Source organism: Wolffia australiana, chromosome 13 (genome assembly GCF_029677425.1).
Source record: "Wolffia australiana isolate 7733 chromosome 13, ASM2967742v1".
Classification (NCBI taxonomy): Eukaryota; Viridiplantae; Streptophyta; class Magnoliopsida; order Alismatales; family Araceae; genus Wolffia; species Wolffia australiana.
The window spans coordinates 13,297,853-13,319,646 of record NC_135847.1 but is presented as its reverse complement, the minus strand read 5'-3'; the positions used below and the strand labels follow the sequence as shown (position 1 = coordinate 13,319,646).

The window sequence follows — 21,794 nt, the reverse complement described above, 5'->3', positions numbered from 1 at the left end:
GAGAGGCGAGTAAGAAGCCGTACCACAATACCACTGTTCAGATTGAGGGAGAGAGAATGCACCAAATCCACCAAAATGTGACGTCGACTGAGTCAGAGTCTGCATAGTAGCCACTTGGTCACGGAGACGGGCCAAGTCGGCTTGGAGCTGCTCAAGAGTCGCCGGGCTGGTAGAAGAGGTAGAGGAGGAGGCAACCATAGCTTTCCCTTCGGTAGCCTCCTTCTTTTTCCGGTTGTCGTATTGACGCTTCTTGCACCACTTGCGGAGATGTCCAGGCTTGCTGCAGTAGGAGCAAATCAGCCCGGAGGGGGCCGCCTCCGCGGGGGGAGCAGGAGCGGGCAAGGGAGGCCGGGCGAGGAGGGCAGTCGAGTCACGAGCTGCCTCCGAGGAGAGAGTGCCAATGACATGAAAATGACTCTCCTCTTCCTGGAGTTCCTTCACCAAGTCATCAATGGAAGGAAGGCCTTCCTTGCGATGGAGGGCACGGCGCCGAGTGTTGTCATACTCTTTGTTTAGGCCATAAAGAAACCCCAAGAGGCGTAGGCGAAGAGTGTTCTGGAATGACTTGCACGTCGGATTATCCGTCGGCAAGTAGTAGTCCACCTCGTCCCACAGCTTCTTGTGTTCCAGCGCATAGTCCGAGATGGACTGCGCCTTGGCGAAAGTTGCTGGCTTTAGCAACGAGCATAAAGAGGCGCCAGTTGTCCTCTTCGCGTCGCAGAATTTGTTGGCCTGGTCCCAAAAACCCTTCACGGTGGCGCAGCGAGGAACCTTTCACGAACGAGGTGCCAGGAGGTCGTGTAGAGCCATCCAAGGACGAAGTGTTCTCGGCTTCCCACGCCGCATAGTGTGGATGGGTCGATGGAAGCGGGGCTTGTGTGCAATGCTTGAACAGTTGGCGCCTTGAGAGTAGTCTCGACAAAGTGACGCCACTATAACAAATTCGGGCCCTGAGACACGCCGTGTCGGGAACCGCCGGCAGAGAATGAGTAACCTTGTGTGACAAGGTTCTCGTTGAAAGTCTGCATCGGTGAAGCCATCATCCGGGACGGCCGTTGACGTTGCCGTCTGCCCGTGGAGTAAAGTTCCTCCGACATCAGAGCCCTGGTCTCTACGAGCGCGGCTGTTGTGACCAGGTTGCGCCGCGGCCGCGGCCGCGTCGCGCTGCCGGCGCCGCTGAGGCTGGCGGGCGCGCACGCGCCGCGTGGCGGCCGCGCGCGTCGCGGCGCGGCCAGGCGCGATGCGGCGCGGCTGGCCGGGCGCTACGGTCAGAAGCCGCGTCGCGCGGCCGCAGAAGCGAGCGGCCGCGCTGCGGCGCGTTGCGCCGCGTTGCGCGCGCTGCGGCCGCGGCGCTGGCGCGTTGCGCCGCGCGGCCAGGCGCGTTGCGTTGTGCGCGCGCGGCGCGTCAGCGGCCGCGCGCGGTCGCAGCGGCCGCGTTGGCACTCGCCGCGGCTGCGTTCCGCCAGGCTGCGCCGCGCTGGTTCTCCGGAAGCTCCGGCTGGCTCAGCTGCTACCGTGTGGCTGATCCATCGGTCACGCCCGGATTCGCTAGACAGAGAGGGTGATGTCAAACCCTAGATGGAAGAGCTCGAGCTCGATACCATGTCAAGAGAGGAAGGAAGAAGATAATGACATAACTCAATAGAGTACATGGCTGGGTATACATATACCCTAGGAGAGAGAGAATGATAAGAGGGCTAATGGGCTTATAGAATAGGGCCCATTAGCCCATAAGGCTGACTATCTCACTAACAATTGGTATTCTCCGAGTAGACAAAAATTTCATACTGAAATGAATTATTGCAAACTCGATGCAAATATTTTTTATCTACAAATGACCAAGAGTAGTAAATTTTGATTGAAATCCTAAATTACCCAAATGAATTATTGCAAACTCGATGCAAATATTTGTAGTAAACCTATAAAGTTATTGCAAACTCGAAGCAAAATAAACGTAGATTATCCAAATGAATTTTTGATAATTTCTTCTCAAATTCATTTCTCCAATGGACATTTCCTAGGATAAATAGGTTCAAGAGGTGATCCACCATTCAAGGAATCAGGTGAAGGCATAATTTCACAACTATTATATCCTCAATGTATTTTATATTAAAACTCTACAGCATCCCTATTATAGTAGTAAGTATAGGAATAACCTATTTCCAATAATTTGATTTTGAAAATACATTGAATTGGGGAAATTATTGGAAATACACAGAGGAAATTCCTTCTCAAATTTCCAATAACGTAAATTACCAAAAACCTATTTCTTTCATTTGAGTTCCCAATTAATTTCCAATAAGATACCAAAATTTGAAAAGCAATATGAATCGACCATCTTAAAGCCACAAATATTTGTCAAGTACATGAAAATAGGTTTTTGGAAGATTCTATAATCATAATTCTTTTGTCATTAACTGAAGTGATTGGAACTGGTGGTGCCTATTATCTGGAAAATATGAAATAAGCAACCGAAGTGCAATAATCAAATCGATCACAATTTTTATAATATTTGATAATTCAATGTCATTGCAAACCTTTATTAATACCATGACTTGAATAACCTTCCCTATCTTTGTCCCTCCTTTCTCTCTATTTCTGTCGCCCTATTCTTCTCTTCCCCCAAAGGCTTTGACTCCTTGGACTGGATACATACCCTCATAATTATTACATTTTGATGTTCACCCTGTTTTTGGATTATGCAGAATATGATGAACCAGCACAGTGCGCTGGATTAAGGATACGCTAACTCCTTCCTGCTCTCCTCTTCCAGGCCGTTGGTAAGCATATATTCTTCGTCCAAACTCTTTTGTCCAATACAAACTTTTACACCAACCATCGAATCAAATGCTGAGAACATGGGCTGCCTAATTCACTATGCCGTGGTATGTACTGATTAAAACATCGAACATTTACTTGGAATTGATATAAATATAATGTTAAATCGATCTTGATGTTTCCATTTCTGCAGCTTGAGATTCGTCTCGAACAGCGAGAGAAACTTTGAAGAAGGGAGCATTCTTTTAGGAAACCAAAACAAATTGATTTTCTGTCAAAGGTTGGTTTTCCCATCTAAATATTGTTTATCTGAATCAATGCAAATATGCTTTCCTATTACTTGCTTCAAAATTTCTTGATTTCCCATTTCCTGATTTCAACCTCATATATTGCTTCATATTCTTAAATTGATCAAAATTTTTTGAACTGACCGAGATTGTGATTCTCTTCAAATTCCAAGCTTCATGTACTGGAAAATCAATATTGATTTCTCTCACCTTGATCTTGATCAATATTAATTGATGAAGACAACTGAATTGAGTGAATCACAAAGCTTTTTGAGACCAAAGAGTGAATGACTGCTCATTTGATGTGCAGTTGACCTAACAAAATTCTGTTCCTCCTGAAAAGTGTAAAAATTTTGAAATTGAACTTGATAGATTATGTTCCACTGTCTACTACTGATGTCCACTAATAATTTTAGAAATTCATGTGCCCTTTTGTTCGCTTATTGCGCCCACCATTGTTTACAACCGTATGGCCGAGCGGATTGCATACAGTCGCTCTACAGGATCAGCCAACATGAGGACCTTCCTCGCAGCTTCGCGTACTATGGAGAATGTTCAACCACATTCTCTAGGAGGCATGTCTGCAACATGCGCTTCATGCCAATCTAAGATGTGGATGCAAGAACGCAAACACGGTTCCCGTCAGAGGAACGCAAACATGGTTCCGGTCAGAGGATAATGGGAGAAGGAGAGGGACAGAGAGAGTGAAAGAGAGTAAGTGGGAGAGTGAGGGACGTCTATTTACCAATTTGATTGAAGGAAACAGATGTATGATTTTCATCGTGTCCGTTGATTGGCTGTACCTTCCTTCACCGGTGAAGGAGAAGTAAGGTTATCATTTTCGTTCTTGGTTTTCACAGGAGAAATGCTCTTTTACAGATAGCGGTTAAAGAACAGGACGACAGTAAGGTCACCTGGAATGCACGTTAATCTGAAAGTGTGCTGAAACTGCGGGGATATCTGCGCTCCACTGTTGTTCTCCAGCGTCATCCATGACGCATGCAACATACTCAAATCCCCTGGATTCCCTCCGCCGCAACGACTTCAGGTTCCATTCCCCTATTTCTCTCCTGTCTCTCCCTCTCTCTCTCCCTCTCCCTCTTTCTCTCTTGCTCTCTCTATTGATCGATATCTATCTCTCTCCATCACTATGCTACACTCACCTATATAACTCAATCTCTATCTAACTCTCTCTCTATATCTCCCTCTATCTCTCTCCACTCTATAGATTTCACTTAATATCACCCAAATCATATCCATCTCCCTCTATCTGTATCTGTCTCGCTTTATCTGCATCTATCTCACTCTATCTCCATTTATCTCGCTCTATCTCTCCATCTCTATCTATGTCTATCTGTCTCCCTCTATCTCTCTCTATATCTCTATCTATCTATCTATTTAGCTCTATCTCTCTCCATCTCTATCTATCTATCTCGCTCTACTCTCTATCTCTATCTATTTATCTTGCTCTAACTTTCTCTACCTCCCCCTCTCTCTCTGTATCTATATCTATCTATCTATCTAGCTCTCTATTTATATCTATCCACCTCACACAATCTCCCCATCTCTCTTCTTTCTCTATCTCTTCCTCTCTCTTTGTTTATTTGTTTTTCTCCATCGCTCTCTGTCCCCAGGATTCTACTTCAACTACTATCTCTTTCTCTCAAATTGATGTTTAAGATAAGTGCTTCTGTCGAAACACTTATCTTATCTCCTACAAGTTGACGTAATCATTCAGATATACATACAGGCTTCTCTCTATCTCTTTCTCTCTATTTGTACGAAACCCCATTCTAAAATTATATGTTTCTAAGTTTGAAACCTATAAATTATCTTCTTAAAATTATTATCCTTATGCACCTATGCCAATGGGATGATTATTTAGGCACCCTTTCGTCTTGATGTAGCAGCCGAATAACTCTCATGGTGGATCTGAATTACGGAATTTTGTTGGCGTAGGCGGAGGCGACAAGCTTCAATTCAAATACTGGATCCGCGAAATGGTCGCATAGGGACCAAGTAAGGTCTCATCCGCCACCAGTCTTCTATGCTACCCTCGACATGTTCTCCAAATGAAGTAGGCTTCTTTTTTTTCCTTTCCCTACATCTGTCTCCAAGCTCGACGGAGGTGACCTTCTCTTTGATGGGTATGTCTACAGTCCTCCATTTAACTATCTTCGTCTGTTGTTTTACAAGGGTTTCTCTGCAATTTTTTGTAATCGGCGCAGTTTAGTTGCGCAGTTGCTCTTAGCATTTTTTCTCTTCGAACAATTAGTCCTTATTTTACAATTTGGCTGGGGTTTCTGCTAACTTCTTCCACGTTTTGGGTTATTTTTTAAGAGTTCGCATTTTTCCTATTTTTCGCACGGAACTGGCTCCTAATCGGGAATCTGTGTCTGGTCATGATTATGACTTTGTCTCTCTTGGCAGGTGGAATTGATGTGTCGCAAGTGGTGATCTTCCGAGTTCAACAATATACTCTACGATCCAAGAATTGACTAGACAAATCATTCACTCAGATTTGGAGTTTGCATTAGCTGAATCTATTTATTTTGACGAGCATTTTGGATTTTTCACAACTCATTTTTTATTAGAGCAGTGAACGACTGACATTGGTGGATATCAATCATTTTTCATTCTTCTCTCTCTACTCCAAGCGAGCATTGCGAGCTACACTAGTAGATAGAAAGAGAGAAATAGCGAGAAAGAGAGATAAATAGAGGTAGAGAGAAATAGCGAGAAAGAGAGATAAATAGAGGTAGAGAGAAATAGCGAGAAAGAGAGAGAGAAATAGAGAGAGAGAGAGAGAGAGATAAATAGAGGTAGAGAGAAATAGCGAGAAAGAGAGAGAGAAATAGAGAGAGAGAGAGAGAGAGAGAGAGAGAGATAAATAGAGGTAGAGAGAAATAGCGAGAAAGAGAGAGAGAAATAGAGAGAGAGAGAGAGAGAGAGAAACAGAGAGGAAGAGAGAGAGAGAAAGAGATATAAATATATAAAATATGAGAGAGAGAGAGAGAGATTCAAAGCCAGGAGCTTGGGCCGTTTGCGCGCCAGTCCGTCGTCTTACTTCCTGGCGACCGTCTTCGCGAGAATGTCGTCCACCTACGCGAGGAGTTAACTTCGATCATCAAACGAATGGCAGTAGTCGTCGGTCTCCACTGCTCTTGGGCCCTCCAACTCCACTGCACAAGGCTCCGTAAGCATCCTCCCGCGCTTTCCTGGAAGAGGCACATCAGCAGATTTCGCCGCCTGCCGCCTTCGACTCATTTCCGCTCTGGATCGGCCGCAATGAATCGGCCGGTGCGGTAATTTTGTGTATTTTTTTAGTGCGGGACCGTTTGTAGCTTGTTAAAAATCTCTGACCTTGTTTACTGTTCGGATCGTTATCTCTTTCTGGCTGAATTTCCCAAGGTGAATTCATAATTTTGTATTTTTTCATCGTAAACTAGATTTTTTAAGGATAATCATGGTTTAGTTTGTAATGTTGGCTTTTCTTGTCTGTTCATGCATGGTAGGTGATGTCAAATTAGATTGAGTTGGGAATTAATTCGAGTTTATTCTCTGATTGGGGAGTCTAGCAGTGATTTATGGCTGTTTTTTTTCTATCCGAAGGATTGAAAATGATGATTTGAATTGGCTCAGTTGATTTTTCGTGTCATTTCGTGTATGGTAGATCGTGCCAAAATAAGATTGGATAGGGAATCAGTCGATCTTATTATCTGATCAGGGTGGCTAGTGGATAATTTACTCATTTCTTTTCTCGCGTATCTCACTGCCTTTTCACTGGATCTTTCTTTTCCATCATAACATTTTTCCCTCTGAAATCGAAAAGTATTTTCACATTTCCCGAGGGCGTTCCTTGCTGTGTTGAAAATTACTGGCGGATTTTTCATTTTGTTGTGAAATTCCTCCCAGGCGCATTGGTCATTAGAAATTTCTTGATGAAAACCTGTTCCTACTTACAGATATCCTCGAAGATGTATCAGTTCATTTCTGTTGAACGACATTTTCCATTCTTATGTGAAACTTACTTCGTTTTTTTGTTATCAGGAAGTGTCTAAGATATTCATTGGTGCTTTAAAATGTTATACCTCTGCTTCCTCGAAGATGCTTCTTAAGACAGACCCGCGACATAAGAGAAACTCTGATATTAGGGCAAATCCAAGGGATACAATTTCTGATTCACCGGAAGCGAGAAATAATTATTCAAATTGTAATGCATCACCCGGTCGAGTAATGCTCGTTGATGGAACCTCAATCATGTATAGGTCGTACTACAAGCTCCTAGGTATGGCCGTCACACTGCCATACCCTTTATTGTTTGTGGCAACCTTTTGTGTTTAAATTCTTATTTGAACTTCTTTATTCCAAATTTGATTATGGAATTATGTAACGCTCACCGTTCTGCTCTAGAGAAACCTCGCATGTTATAAAGTCCTGTGAAGTGCAGAAAAGAACTGAAAATCGTACTGTTATCTCCTATAATTCTGTCCAGAATATGTTTCGTGTGACTTAGAAGTCTACAGAAGAAGGTTCTCTATGAGCTTACTAGGATTCTATGCGAATGACCGGATTACACAGTTTCTTTGGTTAGCATATAGATTGGACCCACTATCTGACACTGTTTGCGGACAATTGTGCTTTACCTTTGCACAACTATAATTTACCGTTGGATTATCTCTATTTCTCTCTATCTCTATTGCATCATCTATTATGTTTTACATACGACTGAGAGTTTTTTTTATAACATGTTGGATCTTTCACTTTTCTTGTCTACACAATGTTTTTTACTATTTTCTTGATTACACCTCTTTTTATAGCTTTTTGACTCCCCTAAAGACTTAGACTGTATGCAAATGTTAAGAGCTCTAGTCTGTTAATATCACGTTAAATGACTTCTCAACAAGGAAGAAATAGTTTTCCTTTTACTCAAGTATTTTTCTAGGACTGCTTCCTTTATTTTAACTTCTAATTCTCAGTTGCATCATGGACCTCTCTTTTATCACTCATTTCTTCTCGATCTTTCTTGCTTTTTTATAGCGTGAGGATGGCCAAATGGTTGAGGGTTCAGGTATATTCATTATAGACTCAGGGGTTGCAGTTGCTAGTTCTGGGGAGTCAGAATCCAATTTCTTCAAGAAAACCACGATTTTTAGCTCTGTCGCTCAAATTTTTTTAACCATTTCTCTGTAAAACCTGTGGAAATACATCTACATTATACGTTTCAACAAAAAATTATGATGAATAGAACCGAATGTTGATAAATCTGGTGAGCTTGTCGGAACTATTCGTCTCGAGAGCATTGTAATATTCATGTCGGTGAATTTTAGATTGGATGCTGTATATGTAATCGTAAATTTGAACTATGTTCTGTTGTTCAAAATTGGTGGACATCAAAACTAAGGAAATAGGAGATGCATATTTTTCTAGCATATGGACATCAAAATTTGTCCCATAATATTATCTCCCTTAGCCTTCAATCAACTTCTATTGGGAACTGATTGAATAATATACTCATAGTGATTTGTTTTGAATGAAAATATACTCATTGTGATGATTTTAAAATTTCAATATTTTTGTTATCTCATGCTATAATTTTGTGATTTGACTACAGCGAAGCTGCATCATGGGATGCTTGAGCACGCTGATGGAAATGGGGACTGGGTTCTGACAATTTTTACTGCGTTATCCATTGTAAGTTGATCTTCTTTTTCTAAGATATCAGTCTGATCCTATGTTTTAGGTAGAAGGGTCCTTTTATCAGCATTGTCTTGGTGCCTATGCAATCGGCTCAACCATGCTCACAGTCGGTCTTGTTGTGCACTGCCGAGTGAGGAGTTATTTAATTTATTAGTGAGATTAGTGGTCCACATGAGTTTTTTGGTTGTGGTGCGAGCCAAAAAGATGCCCCACTATACACACATGTCCAATAAAAAAAAAAATACGCACATAACGATTCGTCCATTCCTAGAAGAGGAAAATGGACTACACATTGACATATGTTGGCATGTCGATGTCATGGCACTGACCTCGGACATGCCTATAAAGTGATTCTTGTTCCCCAAGTCCAACGCCTAATGGTCGAGGTAGAGACCTCCACCTCTACCATCTTCAGGTGTCTTCATGGGATGGCTCCATGGTGTTGAAGATACTCTCTGAAAATGACGCTTTATGCATGCTCTACACACTCATGCCAGTCTCACGCCCTTGCTATTTGGCAATGGCATGAGCCTTGGGGGTTAAGGGTTTGCTTTATGCGGATGGCCACCTTGCCAAATCATTTAGACACTGTTGATCATGTGCTTCTGTAGGCAGATCTTGCTAAGATGTAAAAAGGGAGGAAGTTCAAAAACTGATAGCATCATTGGCAAAGACTAGTGACACAGCTCGTCAGGAAGAGATGGCTCCCTAACACCTCAACGGAATGTGCTCTGTGCACCAGCGGTGAAGAAGACTATGGCCATTTATTCTTCGAGTGCTCGTTTGGTACTCAGCCAATCGTGGGGATGGATGTCTACTCAGAGGAGGCCTTTTGGTATTCTGATATGTTCTATTCGAAGAAATATAAAAGAAGGAATAAGAGAGATCCAGTCTACGGCCCTTGTCCGCATGTGCTGACTAAGGGGGGATGAAACCCCTATAAATAAGAGAAGAGGAGAGCGGGAAAGGTAGGAGGCCTTTTCTTGAATCAGATGCTGTCGGTTATGACCCGTCAGAAGGCTGGAGCAGGGGGTGTCGGCCGGCTGATCTGGAGGGGGGAAGCTCCGATTTGGAGGGGAGGAACCTTCTCTTCGTCTGCGTCGTTCTTATTTCTCATCTCATTCTTTCTATTGATCGAGTTCGGACCTACATTGGTGATTTCTAGTGTTTTCTTGAATTCAGAGTTGAGAAATATTTCATTGATACTACCAAGGTGTATCAGACTCCATACAAGGCGGCCCAAGCAGGGGGCGGGAGGGGCCTGGTAAACCTTTTGGAGTGTTCTGGGCATTGTGGCTGCACGGGAACAAAGTAATCTTCAAAGGGGGTATTCACTAGCTAAGAGTTGTACCAGGAGTTCATGGTATGACTGGCTAGGGGTATTCACTAGCTAAGAGTCATACTAAGAGCATATTGTGCCTTGTTCTACATGCCAGCAGATCACCATGGACATATTAAGCCTGTGTCGCTGCCAAGTATGCCACCTCTTTGGGCTTCAGGAAGAAGAGTCGTACGTGATAGACACTGAGAATGAAAAGCTCCCCAGCCAGCAGACATGTTTGGGGTTTAGGACGAAAAAGCATTGTATTCTAATTTGGATACTAGTTTAAATACCAGCTACAACATAATGAGGGCCGTTATGAAATAACTCATGGTGGGCCTACTCACTAAAGTGATAGAGATAAAGATGTCTGCCTTGGCCTTTTCATTATGGCCCATACCAGTTACATAAGAAATAAACCAAGGGCACAATGGGACAGTATTCAACATTATAGGCAGATAAAAAGATTTGTGGGATATTGATTTAGTTCTAACTGTTTCAAGAAAGGAAATCTCGGAAAGTAACTCTCACAGTGAAATGTATTAATGGCACTCATTTAACATACTGAACTATGGGTCGCCTTGCCTCTTCGAGCTCCTCCAGTGAAATGCACCTCTAGCTCTCCAAGATGCCTCTCACTCATAAGCTCCAGCTGAATGTCTGATGCATTATTTCCCCTCCTTTATGTCTTCTTCAAGTAGTGTCCTCTCTCTATTGAGCTTGGGCCGGTAGTTATCTCATCCTATCCCAATGTGCCATCATACATACAGCATCATCTATTATCTTCATTCTTTTCCTCCCAAAAAACATTATTCTTTCTATTATACATTAGTCTAGGGATCATAACAGAGATCAAAGCTCATGGTTCCTCATTTGTTGTTCTACCTGACATTTTATTTCACCACTTGTCCTAAATTTTATCTTCTACCGTAATGAGTTGGATGTGTTCTTATTCTTCGAGGGACTCCCATTATGGTCAGAATCTTTCACCTTCCACCTCTTGTTGGTCTTTCCTTCCAAGTATATGCTTTCTCAGATCATTCTTTATTTATTGTCTCTTGTTGTTAGGACTCAAATCATTCATTTGCTCTATTATTTCTGTGCTCTCATTTTACCTGCTTTTTGTGTGAAAAATAGATAGTGTTAAGAAGTGAGTGACACATTGTATATTTTGTATCATTATTCTTTCATATTTATTCGATTTTAATAGTTTCTAATTTTTTTCTATTTTTCTTACAGCTTATTGATGTGTTAGAATTCGTCCCTTCTCATGTTGCGGTATGTACCTTTTCCCTCACAAGGGTGCTTCTCCGGTTTTCGTAGTTTCAATGCCCTATTCTTGAAGTTGCCATAACTGTCTAGGGATTACCATCTAGATGGTACCACTCCTCCAGTGATAATAATTTCTTTGGACTTAGGTTGCTGTTAGGTGGATAATTTTTGTCAGTCTTGATGTACCTATTGCTAAAAAATGGCTTATAATCTTTGTCTCAATATATTTCCTCGTAATGTCATATGATCCCTGACCCTCGGGGCAATCTCGTCTCTTGGCCACTAGGGCCATTCATGTCTTTCCCTTCTCAGGTACTCTTTAAATATGCCAGCCCTCCCTTTAGGATGACAGCCTGGAAGAATGAAGTTTGAGTCCCCTGTCTCTCCTCTCGATGTCTAAGGTCCCTCTCTCCCTCCGTGATCCCTTCTCAGTGATTGTCTCTACCTCACTGCATCTTCAGGCGGCTCTTCCCCCGTCAATCCCTGGCCCCCCAGACGACCTCTCCTCTGGTCATTCCCGTTCTACTCTCCAGAACCTGGGAAATATCTATTATTCTCCTCTTCCCCTTTTCCCTACACAAACCTGCATCAAGGATTGTATCAGAACATGAATCTTTGAAAAATGACTTACGCGGTGCTTTTCCTGAACTCATTGAAATTTGGACACAAAGGTTTCCTTGTTGATGTGAACCATCCCCTAATTAAATGATTTGAGCCTCTTGTCTAGTCTCTGTGAAAAGGTGGATGCTATCCATCCGTAGTATATGAATATTACTGTCATATGTCCTGAGCATCGGTTTCCCCTTTTAACTTACTAGTATTTTTTGGTTTTCCTGTTGTATTATTTTATATTAAGTGACCAATCGTTGCCTTTCTTTCAGGTCGTATTCGACCACGATGGTAAGGTTTCAGTGCAGTTCTTCACATGGAAACTTTTTCTTGTTGATCTATGTTGTCTGCAGTCATTATAGTACGATGTAACTTCATTTTTCAAGTAAAAAGATTGAAGAATTTTAATCAGCGTTTACATTTCCATGATTGTTGATGACAAATTGGTCCCCAAAGAAGTGAGAAAAAGTAGAGATTTGTTGAAGAAGCTGACATGTAGAACTGAAAATGGAGGTATTTTTCATCTTGTCTGATATCTCCGGGTGTTTCACAGTTTTAAGGGGTCAGGTTACCTTAGTGCTCTTACCAATTCAACTTTCTTTGTCTCTGTTAAGCGCATGGTTGTAGGTGTGGGTTATAAGTGGACTGTTCATCAATGGGAAAACTTTGATTTTTATCTCACTGGGAGGGTCCCCAACTTTGTGTGATCTCTCCAGTATCCTTTTTTCAAAAAAAAATCAAAGGGGGGAACTTTGAGTTTCCTGGATAAATTCCAGAAACAATCCCGAAACCTTTCACAACTCCTTTTATGTGGTAAGTTCTATCCCCAACCTGCCCACGCTGCCCCTCTAATTCTTACCTTTTTTTTTACATCATAAGATCGGTTATTTTCCCTATATGATCAAGTAGCATAAAGTTATACATACACCCTTGACCCGAGGGGCCCTCACACCCTCTGTTCGTGTCCCTCTAAACCAAAGAGAGACTAACTATGTTCACCTTCCTCTCGTCCTTTGAAAATGACTTTCTTGGGGTGCAGCCTTATTGCCCCAAGTACAACAAATAACCCTCCCCGTTCTCCTCGGCCCCTGGATACCCCATCTTGTGGAGAGTCCTAAAAGGCCCCCTCTGGTAAGACAACCACCCTTGTCATAGATTGGCTGGCCCACACTACTTCACTCCACCCGTGTTTGTAACACACTCTGGGACTTCCCGTAGACATCTCTTCGTGAAGGCCCACGTGACCCATCTTTGTCTAAGGAGGAGCCACCCAAACGACCACAACTTTAGAGGGATCTTTTGGTTCCATACAAATCAACATGTGTTGATGGTTGACAGTTCCTCATCTGTTGTTTGTGTCTGAATCATACATATGCATCCCTAATAGAGAAGGGTATGTCAGACCACATCCACCCATCTTTTGCCAGGGTCACAGGTTGCAGATGTAGTAGGAACAGCTGCATCATCTGAAAATCCTCCACTCTTTCTGATGACAAGTTGCCGATGAACAATGGATCTCATGTGACATCTCAACAATCCCTAGGCATCCTCACAAGGGGAATAGCCATGGGACTCTACACATAGGGGGCCCCAAGCTGAGCAACGGTGAAGCCAATAGTGGAAAGTGGATCCATTGCCCACAATGGTAGCAAAAAAAATCATGGACTTGTGGAAACACTTGCCTCAAGCCCCGCTGTTCTGCAGATGCCCTTTTTTGTTTGGATCTGTGTTGCTCTTGGTCCATCCATGATTTATATTTGTCCTTCTAGACTTTAATTGCCATATCCTTTTGTGGTCCCATGAGTCAACCCACCCCTTTTGCTTAAAGGGTGAGGTTCATGTCATGTAACTGTGACACACGTTTCCCCCCAGTTGACTGGTCTACAAACTGCATGCGAAGATATTAGGGCCATCCCCCTCCCCTCCTCGGACCCTGAGACTTCCATAGAAATCGTCTATCCAACCCACCAGGTGCTTCCCAACACTGACAGGTAGCTTTGAGACTGAAAGGTAGAAGATGGGGCGTGCTGAGATCATGGACTGTAACAGCACCAGTTGCGCCGAGGGTGATGGGGATGGAGGGGGAGGGAAGGGGGATGGTTCAAGCGCAACAACAAATCTCTCCACCCAACCGCAACGACACCACCCATAACTCTTTGGTCTGCCATTCCTCAAGCCACTGCTCCATCTTCTATATGATAGTTGGCCAATCTGTGACTTTGAAGCAACCCCCTCATTAAAGGCAGGCCCAGGTGTCTGATAAGCAATATTTCACATGGTGTTCTCAAGGCTCTTAAGCATAGAGACGCCTCATTAAACAGTTACTCAAAGCTGATTTAGCATGGTTGATATGGAGTCTCAAACAGTCTGTGAAGAGGTTTAGCAAGGTGGAGAGATTCTTGGTCTCCTCCACCTATTCCTCCATAAAGAAGGGTGTGTGTTAGTGAGAGACTAGCTACTATGGGCTAATGGGCCCTATTCTATAAGCCCATTAGCCCATCTATCCTTCTCTCTCTTAGGGTATACATACCCACCTATGTACTTAGTTATGGGTATGTCATTATCTTCCTCTTCTCTTCCACAACATGGTATCAGAGCTCCAGAGCTCCTCACCTAGGGTTTGACATCGCCCGCACATCGCCGCTGCCGCTCTTGCAGCAGCAGCCGCCGCCGCCGTGCGCAAGCGCAGCAGCCAGCCACCACCGCGCGCAAGCGAAGCCGCCCGCCGCGCGCGCGCGCAGCAGCCCGCAGCCGCCACGCGCGACGCCGCAGCCCGCAGCCGCCGCGTGACGCGCCGCAGCCGCCAGACGCCGCACGCCTGCGCGCAGCCGCCAGCTGCCGCGCGCCGAGCGCAGCCGCCAGCCGCGCGCGCACGCGCGCAGCCGCAGCGCGCCGCGCGCAGCCGCCAGCCGCTGCACGCAGCGCCGCAGCCTAGCCGCAGCGCGCCCACGCCGCAGCCGCCAGCCGCGCTGGCACGCGCCGCAGCCCTAGCCGCAGCGCCGCACCGCAGCCGCCGCCGGCCGCGCGCACGCCGCCGCGCGCAGCCGCTAGCCGCGGCAGACGCGCTCGCGCCAGCCGCCAGCCGCCGCAGGCTCGCGCCGCAGCCGCCAGCCGCAGCGCCGCGCCGCAACCGCCACCGCCGCGCGCTGGGCAGCAGTAATCAGCAGCCGCGACGCCGCAGCAACAGCAGCAGCGTGCGCGCCGCCGCAGCCGCCGCCGCACGCCGCCACCGAAACCAACATGCCGTTCACTGAGACTGACTTCGCCGAGAGGCCCTTGTCCTACAAGGTGGCTCATCCGCTCCCATCGGTCCCGGAGGTGACACTCCTACGGGGCCCGAATTTCCTGCAGTGGATGCGCTTTGTCGAAACCGCCCTGAAGGCACGTCAGCTCTTCAAGCACTGCACTGAAGAGCCCCTTACAGTCGACCACCCACACCATGCGGCGTGGGACGTTGAGGAACAGTTCGTCCTCGGCTGGCTGTATGCGTACACCCTGGCTCCCGACTTCCGCGACCGGTTTCCGCATCAGAAAACGGTCAAAGGATTCTGGGATCAGGCGCGCTCCTTTTGTGGCCGGGACAACGACTGGTGACGCCTTTATGCTCTTGCATGTCAGGCCAGCAATCTCTGTCAGGGGACGCTGACCATCTCTGAATATGCACTTGCCCACAAGAAGATGTGGGATGAGGTGGACTATTATCTTCCACCCGATGACCCGACGTCGAAGACGTACCAGAATGTGCTCCTCTTGCGGATCATGGGCTTCCTCAGCGGCCTGAACCGCGAGTATGATGACGTCCCTCGTCGTGCTTTGCACCGCAAAGAAGGTCCACCTGCTCTTGAGGAATTGGTGAAGGAGCTCCAAGAGGAGGAAAGTCACTTTCTCCTCCATGGGACTCCCTCCTCTGCTCCTCCGGGCGAGTCGACCGCCCTGCTTTCTGCCCCCACCGCATCTGCACTTTCTTCCGGCGGCAAGCCCCCGCCGATCCTCCCTACGCCCACATCCGCTGCTCCACCAGCTGGGACGACGGTTTGCTCATATTGCGACAAACCGGGCCACGGGAAGAACAAGTGCAAGAAGCGCCTGAATGATTGGAGAAAGAAGAAAGAGGCCGCCGATGGCAAGGCCATGGTGGCCCAGTCTGACTCATCCTCCGCCAGCGCCTCAGTGACCATGGATCAGCTCCAGGCAGATTTGGCCCGACTACGTGACCAGATGGCAGCCCTGCAGAATCCATCCACGGCTTACTTCGGTGGTTTTGGTGCGTCTTCCACTCCTTCCCCTTCCGATGAATGGTACTGTGGTCATACGACTTTTCACTCTCCTGTCGTCTCCGATACTACTTGGGTCCTTGACTCGGGGGCCACCGAACATATGACCCCGAGTAATGCCCGGTTTGTGTCCTACGAGCGGCATCAGGGTGGCCCTACTGTTCTCACGGCAGGGGGTGGACGTCTTCGTGTGGCTGGCATCGGGGCAGTCTATGTGGACAGTCTTGGTGTGGTCTACAACGTCCTGCATGTTCCCGACCTGCGGGCAGTTCTTATGTCTCCACAGCGTTTAGTTGATGCCGTCTCCTGTTCATTCCACCTCAGGCCTTACGGTATGTTTCTGTCTGACAAGGTGGGCCGGACTACACCGATTAGGCGGGAGAATGGACTGCTGCTGCTGGATGACGGAGGCCGCTCCCAGTGCTTCATGGTGCACCGGACTCTACTCTCGGTGGCTGAGTAGTGTCGGGGTCGTCTTCTGATGGAGCATCAGCGTCTTGGACACCCACCTTTCTCTACTTTACAGCGTTTGTTTCCGTCGTTATGTTTGGGCGTGGACCTCAAGACTGTGATTTGTGAAGCTTGTCAGTTGGCCAAGCATCGTAGATCCTCTTTTGCTTCCTCTCCGTCTCACACTACGACCCCGCTGTTCCGCGTCCACAGTGATGTATGGGGGCCGGCCCCACAGCCCAGTCTGAAGGGGCATCGCTACTTCCTACTCTTTGTGGACGAAGCTACCCGCTATCTGTGGGTTTACCTTCTGACTGCGAAGTCGGAGGTTGCGCAGAATGTTCGACATTTTTGCACCATGCTCCAGACGCAGTTCGGTCGCGGCATCCAGCGTTTTAGGTCCGACAATGCTCGGGACTTCTTCAACGCTGACCTCGACTCTTTCTTTGCCGACCGGGGCATTCTCCACGAGTCCTCCTGTGTGGCCACCCCCGAGCAGAATGGCATGGCTGAGCGGTGGATCGGCTATGTTACCTCGACAGCGCGCACGTTGCTGTTGGACTCAAAGGCGCCTAGGCGTTTTTGGGGCGATGCGGTTTTGACGAGTACTCATCTCGTTAACCGTATCCCCACCCCGCTCCTGGAGTTCTCCATCCCCTTGGACCGGATGACTGCGGCCTTCCCGGACGCTTCCCTGAGGACGGGGCTCTTGCCTCGTATCTTCGGCTGCACGGCCTACGTCCATGACTCTTCTCCGACGCGCACAAAGCTTGATGCTCGCGCCCTCAGGTGCGTGTTCGTGGGTTACTCTTCCCTCCAAAAAGGGTATCGGTGTTACCATCCGCCCTCTCGGCGTTTCTTCACCTCGGCAAACGTCGCCTTTGCCGAGCATGAACCCTACTTTGGGGACTGTTCTACCTCATCACGCCTTCCGCTGGATGAGGCTCCTTCGGCCCCCCCCTTGGGGCCCCGTCTGATCGTGGAGTCTACCACCACCACTCCACCCTCCTCCCTCCATGATCTCTCTCCCCTTGCCTCCTCTTCCTCAGTTCCCCCTGCGGGGTCCTTGGACGTGTCCTCCACTTCGTCTTCGTTTCCTGCCCCTCCCCCCTTGGCAACTCCTACTCTCCCATTGGTCTCCGGTTCACCATCCTCGTCCCCTCCCGGTGAGTCGCCCTTGTCACCCATCCGTGACCAGCCCTCGTCTCCATCCAACTCATCTTCCCCTCCTACCGCCGACATACACTCCTCATCCGGTGTGTCATCTCCTGCTCCTCCCGGGGAGTTCCCCCTTGCTTTCGCTCCTCCTTCTGTCGATGGTGACGATCAGTTGGGATGGCCTATTGCTCTACGGAAAGGGGTCCGTCAGTGCACTAAGGCCTCCCTATACCCTCTCTCTCATTTTATCTCCTTTGACCAGTTGAGTCCTCCCTACCGGTTATTTCTTTCCCGCATCGAGTCTGATCCCGTTCCTCGTCGCTTAGCCGATGCTCTCGCCTCTCCTCCTTGGAAAGCGGCGATGGATGAGGAGATGCAGTCTCTCCTCAAGAACCACACGTGGGACGTCGTTCCACTTCCCCCTAGCAAGAGGGCTGTGGACTGCAAGTGGATCCACGCCAAGAAGCATCATGCGGACGGGACTCTCGAACGCCTCAAGTCTCGGCTTGTGGCTCGGGGGTTCACTCAGTCCTATGGCGTAGACTACTTCGAGACGTTCTCACCAGTGGCGAAGATGGAGACTGTCCGTCTTCTTTTGGCTCTTGCGGCCCATTTCCACTGGACCATCCGCCAGTTCGACGTCAAGAATGCCTTCTTGCATGGCGATCTGACGGAAGAGGTGTACATGCAGCAGCCGCCGGGCTATTCTCTCGGCCCCCCCGGTCACGTGTGCCGCCTGCGGAAGTCTCTCTATGGACTCAAGCAGTCTCCGCGCATGTGGTTTGGGCGGTTCTCCTCCGTTCTGAAGACCGAAGGGTACACTCAGAGTAATGGAGACGCCTCCCTCTTCTTCCGTCACAGCCCGACCGGGATCTCCATTCTTGCCGTGTACGTCGACGACATCCTCATCACGGGGGGGTCTGATGCTGCTGAAGCTGTCCGCCTGAGCGCCGCCTTGGCTAAGGAGTTTGAGATCAAGGCCCTCGACCTTCTTCGCTACTTCCTTGGTCTCGAGGTGGCCTACTCTCCTCGTGGGATCTTCGTCTCACAGCAGAAATACACCGTCGACTTACTAGCACTGACTGGGATGACCGATTGTGCGCCGGTGAGCCCTCCCGTTGATCCCAACGTCAAGTTGGGCAAAGGGGAGGATTCACCACTGACGAATTCCCACCGGTATCAGCAACTGGTGGGGAAACTCCTCTACTTGACGCACACTCGGCCTGACATTGCCTTCGCCGTCAACTTGCTCAGTCAGTTTATGCATTCTCCCCGGGAGATTCACCGTCAGGCCGCCCACCGGGTTCTTGCGTACCTGAAGGGCTGCTCCGGCAAGGGCCTGCTCTTCCCTCGCAGTACTGACCGGACTGTCAAAGTATACACTGATGCTGACTTCGCCGGTTCCGTTGTGGATCATCGGTCTACCACGGGCTACTGCACGTTTGGTTTTGGCAGTCTTGTCAGCTGGAAAAGCAGCAAGCAGGACAAAGTGTCCCGTTCTAGTGCCGAAGCCGAGTACCGCGCACTCGCCGATGGGGCCTCCGAGGGCCAGTGGATCTATGGCATCCTTCACGATCTCCGCGTGGAGTACGCCGGCCCGATTCACTTCTACTGCGACAGCAAGTCAACGATCGCGTTGGCCAAGAACCCTGGACAACAGGGACGTATCAAGCACATGGAGCGCAACCGCTACTTCTTCAAGGAGCGAGTCGACGAAGGGATCTTTGACCTTGATTTTGTTGCCTCCGCCGACCAGGCAGCGGACGTCCTCACTAAGGGACTCTCCTGCCCACTTCTTCAACGTGCCGTCTCCAAGCTCGGCATGGAAGATATCCATACTTCGCTTGCGGGGGGGTGTTAGTGAGAGACTAGCTACTATGGGATAATGGGCCCTATTCTATAAGCCCATTAGCCCATCTATCCTTCTCTCTCTTAGGGTATACATACCCACCTATGTACTCAGTTATGGGTATGTCATTATCTTCCTCTTCTCTTCCACAACAGTGTGTCATATGCATACTGCAGTAAAGAAGAATACTGGAATGCCGTCAAGCCTGGGGTCCCCTTCCTTGTTCAGCCCCTTGATGGCTGCTTAAATCTCCTCTGAGAAGGGCCTCACTAACTTTGATGCAACCAACTGACTTGCTCCCCTGCTCTGGTTCGTTAGAAGGTCATGAAGTGTTCGGCCAGTGCTCTACCGACTGCTTTAGCTCCCTCAAAACCCCTGTTCCCTGCCTACACCCTCAGTATCTGTTTTGTGTCTCCCTCCTTCACCCACAACTGCCTCAACCATTATCTCCAATTCGTCTCCACCTTCCTGTATTCTTCTGCTATTATTGCCTGGAGTCCCCACTGTTCTTTCTCCTCTTCTTCCGATGGAGTTCTTTTATCTTCCAAGTTGTCCAGGTTCTTGATTCTGGCTAAGGAGTTAAGGTGACTACTCTTATATGCTTCCCTGCTATGTATCTTGTACTCCTTCAGGTGATCCCCCTAGATAAGCCTCTTTTGTTGGCCGGCTGCGTTGTTGTTCAACCCTGTCCACAATTTGATGTCCACCACCTGGCTATGTCTCCCTGAAGCCTGTTTCAGGAATCTAGGGTCTGTCCATTTTAAAATATATGGTCCAGCTGGATCTCTCTTGTGATTGCTAAATTTTGAAGAGTACTCCAGCAGTGGGCAAGGTAGTGACCGTGAGTCTGCCATCAAAAAATGCTCCAGAAGCTTCATTGGGCACAAGAAATAATACAACCAAAAGAGAGAAATAGGGCCTGCCGTGCTCCTCCAAGCAAACTTGCAACTTGCAGGTCCCACTTCCCACAGAGACGTCTCCATGATGGACACCCAGAAGGTCCCATTTCTAAGTATATGGTTGCAGGATACTCTCTATTTTCAGTTGTCTTTAACTGCGGCGATGTACCTATTCGTTAACATGTAGGTATGGAAAAAGTTGGCTGTGTTATTGGGAATCTTTGGAACTGTGGATGTGGGACTGAGTCTAGAGTTTACTGCTTCAACAGATCCACGTTTGTGCATATGGAACTGACAGGTACTAAGGATATTGAATCTGATAATTACTGATGAGGAAAAAAAGATTGAAGAAGCCAAGAAGAGTATTCCTCCCAATAATGTCCCAGGAGAAGCAATACAATTAAAAAGAACAAGACTAGGAGAAGAAACCAAGAACCAAATAGCGTTGTCCTATTGGCTTCGCTCCCTATGGGTCAGAGGATCTCCACTCTCCAGCTTCTGGTCGCAGCACTCTAACAGAGTTCTTCAATTCTCTCTGGAGGCCCCCTCTTATTTATAGTGTTTCCACCTTGGTCTAGGCTCTTATCCCCCATGCGTCCTGAAGTTGTGCACCACATGCCTGGCTGATAAACATTAACCGTGAGAAGTGTTAGGGAGGGTCACATCTCACTGTAGATCTAGTTGGACATCTGGATATATCGTAAGGGAATCTGCAGTTATTTCTAAGAAAATTAAGGGAATAGGACATTCAGTTTTATTGTACAGATAAAATTCTGCCTATCATGCTAATTTATGGCAGTCTACAATTTCACGGTGGTTAGAGGTCGAGGTGAGATTTTAGAGTCTTGAATTGTATCTGTAAAATGTGCAAAGATGCAGTTAAGGGTTATCTCAGTTCTTGTAGCATGTCTCAGTTCTCAAGCAAGAAATTATCAACCCTTGATTTGGGATAACAAGGTTTTTTAAAGCCTATGTAGGGAAATATTTCCCAAATAGTTTATTATACTTGAAATTTATGGTGTATGTTCTGTCTAATCTGAGCTAATTTCCAAAGGTTCTACGTTTCGACACATGTTGTATCCATCCTACAAAAGCAACCGCATTCCAATGCCTGATACTGTTGGTCAAGGCCTTCAGTACATGAAAGCATCAATCAAAGCGATGTCCATCAAAGTTATTGAGGTAGGCACAAATTTT

At 47.2% G+C, this 21,794-nt stretch overlaps 1 protein-coding gene across 2 annotated transcripts in view; it reads left to right on the top strand.

The window, feature by feature from the left end:
* Positions 1–6,070: 6,070 nt before the first annotated feature.
* The window catches only part of LOC144711165 (5'-3' exonuclease family protein), a 31,217-nt gene continuing 15,493 nt past the window's right edge, over positions 6,071–21,794 (top strand). The window contains exons 1-6 of one of the 2 annotated variants that reach the window (XM_078585087.1): positions 6,071–6,365; positions 7,116–7,353; positions 8,680–8,759; positions 11,326–11,364; positions 12,240–12,258; positions 21,652–21,779. In XM_078585087.1, coding sequence (XP_078441213.1) covers positions 6,201–6,365; positions 7,116–7,353; positions 8,680–8,759; positions 11,326–11,364; positions 12,240–12,258; positions 21,652–21,779 — 669 coding nt within the window. In that variant the 5' untranslated portion in view covers positions 6,071–6,200. Of the gene's footprint in view, positions 6,371–7,115; positions 7,354–8,679; positions 8,760–11,325; positions 11,365–12,239; positions 12,259–21,651; positions 21,780–21,794 lie in introns of both variants that reach the window. The other variant, XM_078585088.1, reaches the window with a different exon arrangement.